Source organism: Oryctolagus cuniculus, chromosome 13 (assembly GCF_051225735.1).
Source record: "Oryctolagus cuniculus isolate XC-2025 breed Fujian yellow rabbit chromosome 13, ASM5122573v1, whole genome shotgun sequence".
Classification (NCBI taxonomy): Eukaryota; Metazoa; Chordata; class Mammalia; order Lagomorpha; family Leporidae; genus Oryctolagus; species Oryctolagus cuniculus.
Window position 1 is genome coordinate 48,232,395 of NC_142879.1, and position 18,047 is coordinate 48,250,441.

Sequence of the window (18,047 nt, forward strand, 5' to 3'; positions counted from 1 at the left end):
TGGGCTATCTTCCACTGCCTTCCTAGGCACATTAGCAGGGAGCTCGATCAGAAGTGGAGCAGCTGGGGCTTGAACTGGTGCTCCAATACGGGATGCTGGTTTCAGGCAGAGGATTAACCCTCTGTGCCAGGATGTCAGCCTACCCTTGAAATATCTGATGCCTGTTAGCAATGACATCACCTGAATGTTGAAAGATGAAGAATTCTGGCTGGCGCTGCGGCTCACTAGGCTAATCCTCCACCTAGCGGCGCCAGCACACCAGGTTCTAGTCCCGGTCGGGGCGCCGGATTCTGTCCCGGTTGCCCCTCTTCCAGGCCAGCCCTCTGCTGTGGCCAGGGAGTGCAGTGGAGGATGGCCCAAGTGCTTGGGTCCTGCACCCCATGGGAGACCAGGAAAAGCACCTGGCTCCTGGCTCCTGCCATCGGATCAGCGCGATGCGCCAGCCGTGGCAGCCATTGGAGGGTGAACCAATGGCAAAGGAAGACCTTTCTCTCTGTCTCTCTCTCTCACTATCCACTCTGCCTGTCAAAAAAAAAAAAAAAAAAAAAGAAAGATGAAGAATTTTTTCCAGTCTTTGTTATCTGGCTTTGTGTTCTGCACCTATTAACACCTCCACTATTATAGAACTAGATGGTACTCTAGTTGTAGTCTACACACAGTTTGACAGTGATGTGGTGTTACTTTTTCAGCACTAGAAAGAGCCCCTGTCCCAGGTTTGCTCCATAGTTGGTGTGTTGTTCAGAAGGAAATGCTAGAGGCTCTTAGACCACTGGGAAAAGGATAGAAGTCTCTGGGCTTTATCTGATGCTGGGTCTCACTGCGGTGGGTCTGCCACTGAGACTCAAGGCAAAGTCCTGCACTAACTTTCCTACCCTACTCCTCAATGGCTGGAGTCTTACTCTGCTGTCAGGGAAGGGTAATGAAGGCAGTCTCTTGTTTGTTTGGGTAAGCAGCATCCAAAGGCTCAGGCTCCAAGTGTTGAGCTGGGTACAGGGGTCATGTGGTCTTGAGTTTCACAGCAGTGAGCCTACTCCTGGGTTTCAGGCCTAAGATCTGTTCAATTTCCTCTACTTCTCCCAAGGAGGAGGCACAGAGAAGCTGCTGGAGCTGGGGGAGGAGGAGGGGCGCTATGTGATATGGTAGCTCTTTCCTGCCTTCTTTGATGCCTCTTTTCTAACTTTTATACTAAAACCAGGCACAGTGGTCTCTCACCTTAGTTTTTGTGAAGGTGGCTTAGTGCTGTTCAAACCGGTGTCTCTGTTGTACCTTCCCTTTCTTTTAACATAGTTAGAATAATTCATTTAAGCGATCAAGTTGAACACGTTAGTTAACACAGTCACATTTTGGTTTACTTTTGCTTCTCCACATAAGCTTCAAAATACTAAGCAATCCAAGGAAAGCTTAGGAAAGAGGCATTGACCTAGAGTGTAAGAGCAGGGAAATACTGCCTATCCTAATGGGAATAAGGAATGTGGAAGAGCTCTGAGGAGAGGGAGCTAGAAGAGAGATGGATGATACTCCATTCCTTTTTGATTGTTTGATACCACTACCACGTTTCCTCTTTTGTTTGAAGCTTACAAATACTCTTCATCATAGGAAAATACCTTAACTGCATTTCCAAAAATCTATGGAGTCAAATGCTGTGTATTACATTTTGTACTCCCATAGATTAATAATACAATCTCAGATTACATATAATGTGTAATAAAATTACAATAGAGTATAGAAAAAATTTTAAATTATATATTTTGAATAAGAGTCAAAATTCAGGTACAGCACTATATAAAACTTAATTCACAAGAGATACTAAAACAAAAACAGAAAACCAGCAGTTATGCTTTCCTCAGCCTGAGGCATAGATATTTAAGGAGACACAAAGCCTAAAAGCTGCTTTCCATTTGGGCTAAGAAGTAGAAGAGACCCCAGAAGCCATCTTCTGAGTCCCAATTCAGTGCAAGAATCTATCTTCAACTTTTGTAGTAATTACAATCAGCCTGGATACTCAGACAGGAGCTTACGACCAGCTTATTATACTCACTAGAAAGCTTTAATTATTCAGCTATTGGGAAAATTTATTCTTCTTTATCTTATATATTCATTTTCTTTCATCTGCTTTAATTTCTACCATAACTAGTTGTGTCACTGGAAAAATTGCTTTAATGTGGAATCAATGGGAGTATCTCTAACATCCTATGTAGCTATCATTGTGGTTTTTATGCTTTTCTATATCTAGCAATAAAACTAGAAAACTATCATGGGACTTTCAAGTTCTTGCAACTATGCCCTCTTTCCAGAAGGCAGAGGTAATGAATTTTGGTCTTATGTTGAGGTTTTCCCAGTATCCTTGTACTGCTTTGTCTTTCTGTAGCATAGTTTTAGCCTTATAAAAATTCAGAGGAGCTTTTCTTTCCCTTTTCATTTGTTTACACATTCCCTACACAAAATTTGTCTGAAAAGTTTTTAAGTTTTTAGAATACTATAAGTAAGATGCCTTGTCCCTTGAAAAATTTGTATTTTAACTCTGAGTAGAAGGGCAGGCAATTCAGCTTGCCACAAACGCCTCCAAGCCTTTCATTCCTGCTAATTAGCTGTGAATGTTTTGTTTGTTTGGTTTCTGACAGAGTCCCAGCAAGCAGAAGCAAAGGGGCTAGAAAGGAAGGGCCTTGATTGTCAGGGAGGGTGACCTCCAGGCTTGTCTGTAGATGTTGTCTCCGTGGGAGAAGCTTGTTGGGAGGGAAGATGATTCCATTTATACAGGGTTCTATAAAGTACCTGCAGTATTCTCTTTACTCTCAAACAACTTTCTCCCTCTTCTTTTTAATGTAAAAGCTAGAGCAATACAGAGAATATCTTCTCAGCCACTGCTCCTATGCAACCTACAGATCCTGATGGCAGAGAGACTGCACATGCTGGATACCTCACACAGTAATTTTTATTTTACAGTGTTCACTTTAGATCAGCTTGGTAGTGAGAAAAGATGTGACTGGAATTTAATAATGACAAAATTTTTGCAACTTTAGGCAATGCACACCTAAGTTTTATATTTTACAAGTTATTTTACAGAGGAATGTAACTTAACAGGTAAAGAGATACTCGAATGATGAATTCCCAAGAAAATCAAACTACTCAGTGAATAAATTCTGACTACACAAGACCTGCTTGATCCTAGAAAATGCAGGGGACCATGACTAGGATAGTTGATACTTCCAGATTTTATGTAAGAAATTCATTTTCTTACAATCTAAATTATTATGGGCTGAAACACATGAGGCTTCCAAACAGTGATGAAAATAAACTAAGTTATGAGTTAAATTGAAAATAACCACATAGCATTAATTTTATTTTACTAATTGTTTACTTCTTTCATGGTTATAAAACTTATGCTCAGGGGCTGGCGCTGTGGCATAGTAGGTAAAGTTGCCACCTGCAGTGCCAGCCTCCCATGCAGGTGCCAGTTCAAGTCCTGGCTGCTCCACTTCTGATCCAGCTCTCTGCTATGGCCTAGGAAAGCAGTAGAAGATGGCCCAAGTCCTTGGGCCCCTGCACCCACATGCGAGACCTGAAAGAAGCTCCTGGCTTCAGATCAGCACAGCTCTGTTGTGGCCAATCGGGGAGTGAACCAGTGGATGGAAGACTCACTCACTCTCTCTGCTTCTCCTTCTCTCTCTGTGTATCTCTTTCAAGTAAATAAATAAATCATTAAAAAAAAAAAAACAAACAAACAACAAAAACTTATGCTCAATCAAAGAATACCCCAGAAGAGCATTTCGGAAATTGGAAAATTTACGGGGTTACAGCTGAATACAACCAACATGGAGGACTGGTTTAGTCAGATTTCAAGAAAGCATGTACTCTCTTCTAAACTACCACAACTACAGAAACAGACTGGTAAGATGTGTGACTATCACAAGCGCTATACTTTTTTTAAAAAAATGTGTTTTATTTTATTTGAAAGAGGGAGGGAGAGGAGGGACAGAGAGAGAGAAATAGAGACACAGAGATATACCATCCATTGGCTAACTCTCCAAATACTCACAACACCCACAGCTGGGCCAGGGCAAAGGCAGGAATTACTGTTGATAGCAAGGATCCAAGTACCTGAGCTGTCTCTCAGGTGTGCATTAGTAGGAAGCTAGATCAGAGCAGAGCAGCCAGGACTTGAATCCACAGGCATTCTAACCCAGGCACTCAGAGATGGGATGTGGGGGCCACAAGCAGCATCTTTTTTTTTTTTTTTTTTTTTTTTGACAGGCAGGGTGGACAGTGAGAGAGAGAGACAGAGAGAAAGGTCTTCCTTTGCCGTTGGTTCACCCCACAATGGCCGCTGCAGCCGCACACTGCAGCCGGCACTCTGCGGCCAGCGCACCGTGCTGATCCGAAGCCAGGAGCCAGGCGCTTATCCTGGTTTCCCATGCGGGTGCAGGGCCCAAGCACTTGGGCCATCCTCCACTGCACTCCCAAGACACAGCAGAGAGCTAGACAGGAAGAGGAGCAACCAGGAGAGAATCCGGCGTCCAGACCGGGACTAGAACCCGGTGTGCTGGCGCCTCAGGTGGAGGATTAGCCTATTGAGCCACAGTGCTGGCCAACAAGTAGCATCTTAACCACTGTGCCAAATGCCTGCTGGCAGCTATACTTTTAATGTTTTAACTAAATTCTATCCTCAAAGTAGATGTAATAAGATATAATAAAAGAGAGGGAAAGTATATTTATCATGCTTGTATTTTTATGAGAAAATGTGACAGAAAAATATTTTTAGGACAAAAACAGTTGTAATTTTAAACTGAATAATTGGAAATAAAGTTTATTTGCTAAAATTAACATTTCTTCATTAGCAGGAAGTATACTTTGTCAAACTAGAACCAATATACCATGATAGCTTTTATTTACCATTTGTTTAAAATTATCTGCCTGAATAGATTCAGTGATTGCTTTGATGTAGTCTAAATCTCCTGTTATAACTGATATTCCATATCTTATGCTGATCATTCTACTTTCTTTCTCAAGTTTCTTCAGCTTCCCTGCATAGTCACATGTTTTACTCCTTCCCAATGTTCTCTTACCTCTTTAAACACAAAACGATCTCCATCTACTCATCAATTTACAAAAACTCTTCATATCTTTTTTTTTTTACTTTTCTGCTAATGCCAGTATACAAATGATATGGAATACATATTTCACTAAATACAGAAATAGCTATGCATCTTTTCCTCAAATAGAGCCATCTGAGAAATGCTTGATATTAATATCAAATATTTGATACAATATCAATATTACAGCTTCTCATTCTTTGGCTTTGTCCTTCTAATCTGTTGATTCTGATAATTTCCTAATCTCTTTTTTTTTTTCAGAGCAAAGGAAAGGTATAAAAACAGTTTTGGAGGTTTAATTAAGACCTTCTCAAAAAGCAAGGGAAACTTTTTCCTCTACTTTGCCTGATCACAGAACCATTCTAAGTATTTTCTGCCAATTTTATAGTCCTGTCTACATTGTTTCTACCATTTTTTACATGTACACATATCTTTAACAGATGTGTATGATAGAGCTACTTTCCTGTCAAATAACTTTATTCTTATCTAAATGTCATTTTCAGATTAATGTGTTAAAATAACTACACAGTTTTTTTTAACATGTATTTTAACACATACCATACACACACACACATAGGTGTACATGGAGAGAGAGAAAAAGGAGCTTTAGCGGGGGCGGGGAGGGCAAGGTGGAGAAGGCCCAGATAGCTCAATATTCAGGAAAAGATATATGGATATTGCTATATTTAACAAAATTTATAAAATAAAAATAGCTGTTATGATTTCCTCAGATAAAAATAGCTGTTATGATTTCCTCAGATCTCTTTCAACCTTAATACAGTTTGATTATATAGAAGTACTTTACCTAAGAAATTACCTTTGTATACTAGCTAGTGCACAAAGTGGGCACTTTACTTTTAGCTATTCAGCTTTCAAGATTCAGTTCAAGTGGCTCTTATTGGTCATGCTAAATAGAGAGCTTGTGGCTTTGAAGATCTCCAGTCATTGTTCATACTACACATATGAAGCTTATTTGCTGTATTGTTTCATGGCTACCTGACCATAACATCCTAGAAGATATATTTACCTCTAGAGTCCCTTGTGGTGCTTTGTTCTGACATGTGCTTAATAAGACTTCCATTGAACTGGCTGTACTATTTTTCTAAACATATTATAAGAAGCTTATACCTCCAACAGTGTTGCAACTATTCTTATTTGCAATTATGGGAGTAAGCAAGAATAGAAAAATGGGCCGGCGCCATGGCTCACTAGGCTAATCCTCCACCTAGCGGCGCCGGCACACCGGGTTCTAGTCCCCGTTGGGGCGCCGGATTCTGTCCCGGTTGCCCCTCTTCCAGTCCAGCTCTCTGCTGTGGCCAGGGAGTGCAGTGGAGGATGGCCCAAGTGCTTGAGACCAGGAAAAGCACCTGGCTCCTGGCTCCTGCCATCGGATCAGCGCGGTGCGCCGGCTGCAGCGTGCCAGCCGCGGCGGCCATTGGAGGGTGAACCAACGGCAAAGGAAGACCTTTCTCTCTGTCTCTCTCTCACTGTCCACTCTGCCTGTCAAAAAAAAAAAAAAAAAAAAAAGGAATAGAAAAATAATTCAGGTAAATTAATCAAGTCATAAAGAGAGTTTTCTTAGGGATATAGATACTATTTAATAAAACAATTTAGGAACACAAGCTGAGCCCAAGCTGCCACTTCTTCCAATCTTACTCGATAAGCTTATATGTATGTGAAGTATAGTAAAAGAACAGCTATTGATAGGACAAATGAGAAAGAAAGTTGGGGTGGGGGCTGTTGGCTATGACAAGATTTGTGTACAGAGTCTGCCAGCACGAAGGCTACTTGGCTCTGAATCTCCCATTTTAACCTTGGACCCTGCTCTTACCCACTAACTATATGCTTACACAAAGTATTTGCAGCTCAGTTTTAATTAACTTCTCACGAAATTCAAGAGGTTCAAACTAAAGTAAAACTCTCTTAACTGATACCTGTTTAACTAATTTACTATATGCTTTTAAGAGTTGACTGTATTAGCTCTTAAATCTTTTTGTCAGTTATGCTTGTTATTGTACTTACATAACTCAATTAAATATTATCTTAAAGATGAAATGTGTATAGTAAATCAAAGTTGCTTCTAGGAAAACCAAATTGAATGTGCTTTGGAAAGATCAATGAAAGAGTTGCTAGACATATTTTTAACTAGATGTGGTAAGCCAATTATAAAAGACTAGGGAGAAATAAAAATCTGTCAGGATTATATAATGACATTGTTTCACAAGAGTTTATATTGACTCTTTAATGGCCCTATAACACAAGAATGGTGGAAAAAAAATAAAGTACGTGTATACAAAGGTTGTATGTATCTTTTTTCCCTGTTTAAAAAGGTTGTATGTATCTTTTTTTATGCTTGGGTCCTGGTAGGTTTTTTTTTTTAACACTGTAGCTAATATTAATTCAGATTGCTTCAGGTTAAAGGGCTTCTTTTAAAGTCAATAAATGTCCTACTTAAGCAGATTTTATAGAAGTGTCACATCAAACTTCAGCTTTGGAGGTAAGGCACATGCATCATACCACACAATTTTTTTGATGACAAATTAACACAAAGATCACAGCCAATATGAGTAAAAACACAAAAATCTATTCTTAATAGCAAATATTCACTATTATTTTGCTGCTGTCTTTCATAAGGTATATGTATATCAACCTAAACTACTTCCACGATAAATTTGTCAGTCTACTATATTATACATTGTAAGTGACCACGAGAAAAACTAACCATGAGTTCCCCAAAAAATTAACATTAAGTTTTTGTTTTAAAGAAGGAAAGTTATTTTATTTTTCTTTTTGAAATGCATTTATCAGAAAGAAACAATTATCAAGTAAAAAATTTAAAATTCAAAATGATCAAATAGTTTGAGAAAGCAGTTTCTAAAGAGACTAAGAAGTTTTTGTAAAATTTCTTATTTGTATATTTTCTGAAAATTTATGATGAAGCAATCAGTGAATTTGTATGATGAAGCAATCAGTGAATTTGTTTAGTCTAGATATAACAGAAGATAATTTTAAATAAATGGTAAATATAAGCTATCATAATATATTAGTTCTGGTCTGGCAAATTATACTGCATGTTAACCAAGAAATGTTAATTTTACCAAATAAGCTTTATTTACAGTTACTCAGATTAATTACAATTGTTTCTGACCTAAAAATATTTTTCTATCACATTTTCTCATAAAAATACAAGTATAATATATATACTTTCCTTCTCTTTTATTACATCTTTTTTTAAAAAAGATTTTTTTTATTTTTATTACATTTTACAGGCACATCAAACAAGTCTTGCAAGGTGTTTTCAAACAACAAAAAACACTGAATAACTTAAATACAAAAGCTTTCCAATTACCAAAACATTTCTTTAATTGTAAACAAAATGTAAGATTCTATAAGCAGTTTTGATTAGGATGAATTATTTTGATGGAAAATTGATAACTAATTTCTCAAAGGTTACAAAAATGTACACTGGCAATTTTTAGTTCTTTTTCCCTTCAAATACAACATTCTCATTAGTGGAAAAAGAAAAGGAAAATGCATAAACTGGATAAAATGCATTAGTGTCTTTAAAATGCAAGAAAAGTAGCTCTGGCATCTGAATATAAAGTGAGTAAAACTGACTCTCTAGCTTATAAACAGTTATTTTCTGAAAAAAAAAAAAAAAGAAAAAAAAGAAAAAAAAGAAAAAATTTCTCAAAATTTGTATACCATAAAGTATTACATGTACTTTCAAATATTATATGTACATGTTGGGAATTTTCTAATTAGATGCAATAATTAAAATTAGCAAAGAAATAACTTAATATGCCTTCACATGCTAAATAAGAAAAATAAGGTAATTGCCATATAAATGATATGATTCACATTTTATCATCTGATCAAGACTAAGTACAAAGAAAAACTTTGATTCCCAGTAGAAAACAAATGTCCTCACTTCTTTTACAACTGTAAAGAAAATGGAAACCAATATATATATTTTTGCATAATTATACAGAAGCTTATGTAAAGGTTTCAATGTTTTTACACTATGTAATTAAATGCTACTAAAATAATAGCTGACAAGCTAAGTCTTGTTCCTTTCTTATGCCTTTAACAGTAACAGTAGTTCAAACTAAAGAGTATTTTTTCCACTTTTTCTTGTATCTTGGAATTCTAAAAGCATTAAGAGATAATTATAGGAATGGATACCTAACTGCAAGAACTATTCTAAATTAGGCTTAACTTGTGAAAACACCATTTGATTCAATGAACATTATAAAGTACCCACTGTATATCAGCATTCAGACAGCAGATATGTGCATAAATTATTTCATGAATAATTAAAAATGAAAGCATCTAACATTATATGAAAGAAGTACATTTTACCTGAATTAGATGAGGCAAGGCTTTTAGTGTAAGGCAAAACCAAATTCCCAGCTTACATGGAAGCAAATCATGCCACTGTGGTTTCATCAGCAAACTACGGGGATGGGGGAGAAATTATTGAAATAAGGAGACAAAGTGTTTATTTTAAAAGATCATGGATTATTTTTGAGTGCATTTTTCAACAAAAAATGAAGGTGTTCAATGAAATATTTATGACAGTTATGACTTCATCTGACTTATTCTATTGTGACATGTAGTAGTTACAACAAATGCAACATGTATTGTAAGAATCTAGGCTAAGGTTTTGGGGAAGAGACGCCTAATGAAGTTACAGAGATAAAGAAACAAAGCTCTCTTTCCAACCTGGTCCTTTCATCACTTCTGCAAAATGGATTCTTAGGCCTTATGATTACTTCAGCTATAAAAGACTAACCACCGTCAGAGGGTTTCTAAGTGCTGACAACCAGATATGAAGACTGCAGCATAAACAAACCAATACATAAAAATTAATGTCATTTGCAGTTCACTGAAGCATTACTCACTGATGTCATCAGAACAGAAGACAGGCAGAATAGTCTCTGATTTCCATCCCACATTGATCCAGTTCATGCCCTGCTGGGTGAACTATTTAAACTCTTTATTTCTTTCTATGAATCAATAGAAGAAATGGTGGTATCTTTTTGAGTGTATTGCATCTCACTGTCTCTCTACATAATGCTACTTCCAAGCTAAGTGTTAAGATTTTTCCAGTGATAACTTTGTTTCTAAAGTTCAGTACAAAAAATCAAAGCTGCACAAATTTGAGAATTTCATTATTTAAATATAAATTAATAATTTATAAAGAGAAAAACTTGTAGGAATTTTGCTTATAAACTATGATACTGTCTTATAAACTATGACACATTAGTCTTTTATAGACCTATCATAGAAGTAAATGAGTATATCTGAAATGCATATACAGATGAAACTGAATCATATTAAAGACTCTTTAAAAACAGCTTTGAATTACAAAATATCTTTATATGCTTCTACCTTTCATTTTTTTCAGGAGCACCAAGTTTTGATACATCCACATTCTTGCCGCCAGTCTTTTTTTTCTTTTCTCTCCTTTTTCTACTAAGCAGTTTGTCCTGAATGTATAAGAATTATGGTTACAGGTTATCATTAATATACATTCTTCAAATGTTATCAAGACTCTGCTGTGAAGAGTAAATATTATGGAGGAACATTTATGCAAATATATGTAGGGTCCAACATGATTAAGGAAAATCATCAATCTTTCACAATAACTGTTGCCATGGTATCCAGGCCTTAAACACACATGAAGTTCAGCACTGTCAGTCATGTGCATCTCCATAGCAATCAAAGTTTTCTAAGAAGAGAAAGCATTCAACTTACTTTTTTTCATTCATGCAACTTTAATAATGTCACTTCAAAAGGAATAAGTAAATAGATGCTAATTTATGAAAACTGACAAATATGTTTCATTATCTTTAGCACATAAAGAAAATCCATAGCAGGATAAACTATATAGTAGAATATCAGACTAAGAAAAATGTAGTAATTTTTTAACAAACTGATCTTTGAAGTTATAAAATTATGTTCATTTCAAATCTTTTTAGTTAATATGTTTTTTAAAGCAAAGTCATCATATAAAGGTCCTTGACCCAAAAAAATTTCAGAATCCATCTTACATTAAAAATATATTTACTTGGACAGTGAAAATTAAGAAAATATGGCTCTACTTTCTAAGAGATATCTGGGCCTTCCCAAAGTTTTATAATAAACTCAAGTGTTACATTCTTAAAAGAAGGATTTTTTTTCTTATTTTGTGGATTCTTCTTGACTTACAAATATGTCAAACATTAAATGTTGAATAGAAAACTATTAGAATTAAAAACCCATGTAGGAAAAGCTCTCATCACTTGAAAAATGTCTAAAATTTCATATAAAATTAAGCAGGCCAGATCATTTTATTTATTTCCAGTACTTACCAGTTGTTTTTCCAGGTAGATTGACCAAACCACAGCATAGTGACCCACTGTGAGAATAATGAACAAGAGTAATGCCAGCTCAGCATTGCTCATTTTTCTCACCCGCCTGTAGTAGAATACAGGCTGTCGCCAATCTGGAAGTCCATTGATCAGAATATCATCATACCTACAGCAGCAAATATAACAGTTTTTCATGGGAAGTTTAAAATAAAAACAAAAACCTTTATTTGTACCCATATTTAGAAAGAAGAAAGAGAAAAATCATTTCTCCAAGTCATTTATGTAGACTATCAGCACTATACTGTCTGGCTCATGTAAATTCAAGGCACTGTATATAAATCCAGTCACTGACAACCTTCAGAAATGTGGATGGTCATAAACTGCAGATACCAGATCTCGGATCTTTTCTGTAGCATCCAATGATGTGACTCCTGGAATGGCATCTAACATCAAGAGGCTACATGTATCTACCCATCTACTACAGTTTGGTAAAGACCCCACCATAGAATCCAGCAACAAAAAGGACTCTGGTAGGAGAAAAAGTTACTTGCTACCATGAACTGCAAATTAATTTAATCAAATTTAGGAGAAATTTTCAAGTCAGTGCTTTTATTTCTCACCCTTAACTATAATGGCTCAAGGCTGAAATATTCATATACACTATTTTATCAAAGCTTTTTAATGAGGTAAAAACCTATAAAATGCGAATCTTAATTTTCTATTACCCACATTTTTGTTTTCAAAAATAAAAAAATTCCCAAATTAGGAAGAGATCTGGAAGCAACCAATGTTTATGTCAGACTTCTAACAAAACTGTTTATTTGTAAACAGTTAAATGGCAATTTCCTCATATTTGGCTTTAGTTGGAAGGGAACATTCACAGGCAAACAATTTCCCCCTAGTAATCAGCTTTCTTTGTACCATCAGTTTAAAAAAAGTTACTTTAAAATTTCAACTGAATTTAAATTTACCTGTCAGACTGTTACCAAGGCAAACATTTTTAAAGCTAAAAATAAGGAGTAACATTTATGATCCTGAAACTCAAAATGGTCACACACAAACATTGTATGTTCAACACACAACCTGTTAATCTTAATTGAACACAACTCATTAAATATTCTAATCACACTATTTCCAGAATTAAACCTCCACTGAAAGGCCTAATTTGGTGCAACACATTGACCAAAATATTTTAATTAAAAATATTCTGAGTTAGTCGCAGTCCTAATTACGGGAATAGAAATAGGGCCTATATTGTCAGGCAGGTCAGTAGAACTCAGTAGTAGGTTTTTCTCAAGTAAATTGACCGATCTAAGAATAATAGCGCAGCTGCTAAACTGCCAGTCTTGACATGTAAATCAATTTAAATGCAACAACTGCAGTAGCTACTCTGATAGTTATTAAATTGATACCTTAGAGATATGCTTAAAAAAATAAAGCTGAGGATTTATTACCAGCAACTTTTTCTTTAGGTAGAAAAACACTGTTTATTAAAGCAAAATACATTTTTTATTGGCCAATCTAGAAAACCTGATTTTTACATCAACTTAGATTGTTAATACTTACCAGATCAGAATAACCAATATTGAAAGCGAAGAATGTTAATTAGTATGAAACTCTTGAAAGGCAAACTATTATTACAATCCTAAGAGTATGAGATTAAAATGTGGTTGTATGGTGGCTGGACCAGACAGCATTTAATATTAAGTATTCTCATTTTTCAATATTTACAGAAGTCCTTAAATATTAACATCGAGATATACTGATGTGACTATTAGTCCTGTCCTCAAAAATTTGTTAAAATCTAGCTTGTAAAAATTGGCTTATTTAAAATGGATAGGTAAGAATGCTTAGACTGTCTTAACACAAGACTACAACACTTGAATGAGGGTCAATGAATATTAATTCCAGAATTTTTTTCTAAATCCATATTTTGCTTCAGCTTTGTGGAGGGGTAAAAGGTATATATAAATATCATTATTTTCAGCAAATCTCTCACATCAATAACAATGCAAAAATCATGATTATTAGTAAAGAACATCTAAGAAAGTGGAGATAATTCCCTATTAGCAATAGTATTACATTTGTTTTAGATCCAAACCACATTGGAAGAAAACACAGTTGAACTCAAAGCTAAGAGTCTCACACCAAGTATTTTATCACCATTCTTGCTGAAAATGTTATTTGTTAACAGCTACTATTTTTAACCCCACACATAAATTGTATTCAGTGCACAACCAAATTCAAGATAGTAAAACCTCATGTACTGAACACATTAAACACAACGAGATGTTTACTAGGCTATGCCTGCCACTCGAAACAACAGTTTCCAAAGATTAAGCTTAGAATCAATGCTGTATTGATTTTACTATCAGTGAACAATATGGCTCACATGAATGGCCATTTTAAGGGAAGACAGCTTCTTATTATAGTTCACTTTTTAGAATATGTGCTTTTAAAGATAAATCACCACTTTTCTGATGAAGAACTAAAAGATAAATACATTTCTTATAATATACAGACAATATTTTCCTTGGTTATTTAAGAGGAAACATTATGTTGACAAAACAAAATTTAAAATATCTCTTCATTATGCTTTTCCATATGTAAACACACAGCACTATTAAAATGCTCTGCAATAAGTCTGATAAACATGCTCTAAATTAAGTCATATTAAAAGAAATTAAAAAGTAAAACTATAGTAAAAATATCACTACTGCAAAAAAATGTAACCACATAAACATTTTCTTGACATTAAAACATTAATTGATCAATTCCACATATCCAATGATGGCCTTACTTTAAGTTTACTTCATTTGATTCTCTTAAAGTATACATGCTGAATATAAAATAATAGTTACATAAAAACTAATGAGGTCCCATACTAAAATTTGAAATTTATCAACCATATTTAGCCCAATATAAACATCCAGTGTCTCCCAAAACAAATAACTTAATGTTTAAATGTTTATGGAAATTTAAAGTATTAGCATATTTTGAAATATAAAATTGTATATATGGAAGCAGTAATTAAGTAACTAAAAGATTTATATATTCTAAAAATAAATAAATAAATAATTCTAGAATTTGTCTTAATTGTGAATTTCCTTGCATAGAAGGCTTGAATGTTTACCTTAAAATAGTAACATAATTTATATTTAAGATATATTTTGAAACTTCGAGTAAAAATTCACATACAAAAATCATAAACAGAAAACAGATCTAAATTAACTGAGCCCACTTTTGTTTAAAAAAAAAAAAAAAAAAAGTCCTCTGGGGGCCGGCACCATGGCTCACTTGGTTAATCCTCTGCCTGCAGTGCCAGCATCCCATATGGGCGCTGGTTCTAGTCCCAGTTGCTCCTCTTCCAGGCCAGCTCTCTGCTGTGGCCCGGGAGGGCAGTGGAGGATGGCCCAAGTGCTTGGGCTCCTGCATCCACATGGGAGACCAGGGGGAAGCACCTGGCTCCTGGCTTTGGATCGAATTAGTGCCGGCTGTAGCAGCCATTTGGGGGATGAACCAATGGAAGGAAGACCTTTCTCTGTCTCTCTCTCTAACTCTACCAATCAAATTAAAAAAAATTCCCTTTTTTAGTATATAGTATTTTATATTGTGTCTAATAGATATCTTATACCTTCTAATTAGGAAAGGTGCTAAAACAGATTTCTTATTCTCACATTAATGTTAATTTTGATTCAAACACACCTGTAATCAAATATAAAAACTAGGTAGGGGATTTATACATTTTACAGATAGAGGCTAAGATAACCATCCTTTTAACTGCATTTGTAAGTAAAACACAATTTTACTTAGTAAACTAAAAATATATTCAGATTTTATTAACACTAATATAATATAGATGAAAACATTAAAAAGTTGCACAGTTGTTTTAGCAAGAGAATACTGCTTGGAATTTTCTAACATATTAAACAAAGGTAGATGGTAATCTTACTAAAAATCTACTGTACATATGTAACAATGGTACTCAGTTCTTTTGCTAAAACTCACAGAACTTGTACAGAAATTTATGTTGGAACATAACTGGACTGCTGTTTAATGGAATAAGAAAGATAACTAAGAATTTTATAAAGACTGCTTTGCTTGGCTTTCTTCCACTAATCATGCTATTCTATGACATGGATGGTACGGGGGGAGGCTTAAAAGTTTGTTCATAATTGCATTCCTAGTAATTTACCCAAGAATTGAAAGCTCTTCCTAGAAAAAAAAATAAAAAAACTTAAAAAAACAAAACAAAACAAAAAGAAAGCTGATCCACACAAATATAGCAGCATTATTCATCATCACCAAAAAATGGAAACAATCCATATACCCATCAGCTGGTGAATGGATAAACAAAAGTGGCATATACATACAATGAAATAGCATTCAGGCCAGCGCCGCAGCTCACTAGGCTAATCCTCCGCCTTGCAGCGCCGGCACACCGGGTTCTAGTCCCGGTCAGGGCACCGGATTCTGTCCCGGTTGCCCCTCTTCCAGGCCAGCTCTCTGCTGTGGCCAGGGAGTGCAGTGGAGGATGGCCCAAGTGCTTGGGCCCTGCACCCCATGGGAGACCAGGAGAAGCACCTGGCTCCTGCCATCGGATCAGCGCGGTGCGCCGGCCGCAGCGTGCCAGCCGCGGTGGCCATTGGAGGGTGAACCAACGGCAAAGGAAGACCTTTCTCTCTGTCTCTCTCACTGTCCACTCTGCCTGTCAAAAAAAAAAAAAAAAAAAAAGAAAAAAAAATAGCATTCAGCAAGGAAAAGGAATACCGGAATATGCTAATATGGGTGAACCTCAAAAACATTGTTACTAGAAAGAAGCCAGATGCAAAAGAATAAATACCCTATGATTTCATTTACATGAAATGTACACAAAAGACAATCTCACAAGCACGTAAAATACAGTAGTGGTTGCCTGGGACTGGATATCAGAATGGAAACCACTTATAAATCGGCTTCAGGGAATTTTTTGAAATGATTGAAATGTTCTAAAACTAACTTGTGGTGATGTTTTGAAAAACTGTAAATTTACTAAAAATTACTGAGTTTTACACTTAAAACAGATGACTTTTATAAGTTACACCTAAATAAAGCTGTTCAGGAGCTGGGCTTGTGGTGCAACAGGTTAAGCAGCTGTCTGTAATGCAGGCATCCCATATAAGTGCCCATCTGAGTCACTGCTGCTCCACTTTCAATTCAGCTGCCTGCTATTGTGCCTGTGAAAGCAGTAGAAGATGCTGCAAACACTTGGGCCCCAGCACCCACGTGGGAGATCCGGATGGAGTTCCAGGCTCCTGGCCTCAGCCTGGCCTAGCCCTAGCTGTTGAGGCCATCTGCGGAGTGAGGCAGCAGATGGAAGACCTCTCTTTCTCTCTTTCGGTCTCCACATCCTCCTCCCCCCTTCAACTCTGCTTCAAATAAATGATTAAATCCTTTTTCATAAGAGCAACTTAAAAATAAAAGGACTTTTCTCTACAAAAAGTTATCTAGTTTATTAATTTATTTATTCCTTTGTTCTTCCCCTTTCCAGCAAACTTTCAATAATAAATCCGATTTCAGAGAAAACAGTTAATTATACGTGGGAAAAAACAGGAAACATTTCTATGACAATTTTCCAAAATATAAAGTCCTAGCCGGCACCACGGCTCAATAGGCTAATCCTCCACCTAGCGGTGCCGGCATACCGGGTTCTAGTCCCGGTCGGGGCGCCGGATTCTTTCCCAGTTGCCCCTCTTCCAGTCAGCTCTCTGCTGTGGCCCAGGAAGACAGTGGAGGATGGCCCAAGTGCCTGGGCCCTGCACCCCATGGGAGACCAGGAGAAGCACCTGGCTCCTGGCTTCGGATCAGCGCGGTGCGCCGCAGCGCGCCAGCCATGGCGGCCACTGGAGGGTGAACCAAGGGCAGAAAGGAAGACCTTTCTCTCTGTCTCTCTCACTATCCACTCTGTCAAAAAAACAAAAACAAAAACAAAATCCTGTAAAGTTACACATTTAAAAGCACCCACTCAAAAAAGAAAAAATAATTGTGATACCAAAAAGCATTTTTCATACCAATATGAGACAATCTTTTTTTAGAAGATAGAGCTGACTGTGCACTTTTTGTTTCCCTAAAGGAATTAAAAACATTAGGTAATAGTCTGCAGAGATGCCTTTCTCCTATAAGTTTAAATACTCACAGGTCACTTGGCCTCAGGCACAAGCTTTAGAGAAATGATTCTCAGCTTGATTAGTTAAGACTTTTGCCTCAAGGAAAACCAGTTACCAAAGAGTTATTTGTGCCTCAAGGGGCATAAATACTACAGCTGTTTGTTTAACTGTCAGATCCATTTTTTCTATCAACACTCTAAAACAAATGCAGAAGGCCTACTCCTAAAGAAATAATGTTAGATGAGTAGGTTAATGAAGAAACAATGTATACAGAGAGAGTGATTTGTTCTGAAAAGAGAAATAATTTTCGTATTTGAAAGAAACTGTTACACAGTTTACTGACTTTAAGACAACAAACTAAAAGAAAAAAAACTGATGGCAAAGAAGTTGGAAGACATATTAAAGCTATTTTTATAGACACATTCTTGATATATAAAACAAAACTAGGGCCTCAC

At 36.1% G+C, this 18,047-nt stretch overlaps 1 protein-coding gene across 3 annotated transcripts in view; it reads right to left on the reverse strand.

Annotated features, from left to right (window-relative positions):
* Positions 1 to 18,047, reverse strand: part of DNAJC1 (DnaJ heat shock protein family (Hsp40) member C1) — a 197,398-nt gene that overhangs the window by 115,116 nt on the left and 64,235 nt on the right. For 2 of the 3 annotated variants that reach the window (XM_002717400.6, XM_089311557.1), the window contains 3 exons: positions 11,447 to 11,612; positions 10,485 to 10,582; positions 9,453 to 9,546 (listed from right to left, as the gene is read on the reverse strand). The exons of the other annotated variant lie outside the window; for it this stretch is intronic. In XM_002717400.6, the coding sequence (XP_002717446.2) occupies positions 9,453 to 9,546; positions 10,485 to 10,582; positions 11,447 to 11,612 (358 nt within the window). The remainder of the gene's footprint in view (positions 1 to 9,452; positions 9,547 to 10,484; positions 10,583 to 11,446; positions 11,613 to 18,047) is intronic. 3 annotated transcript variants of the gene reach the window in all.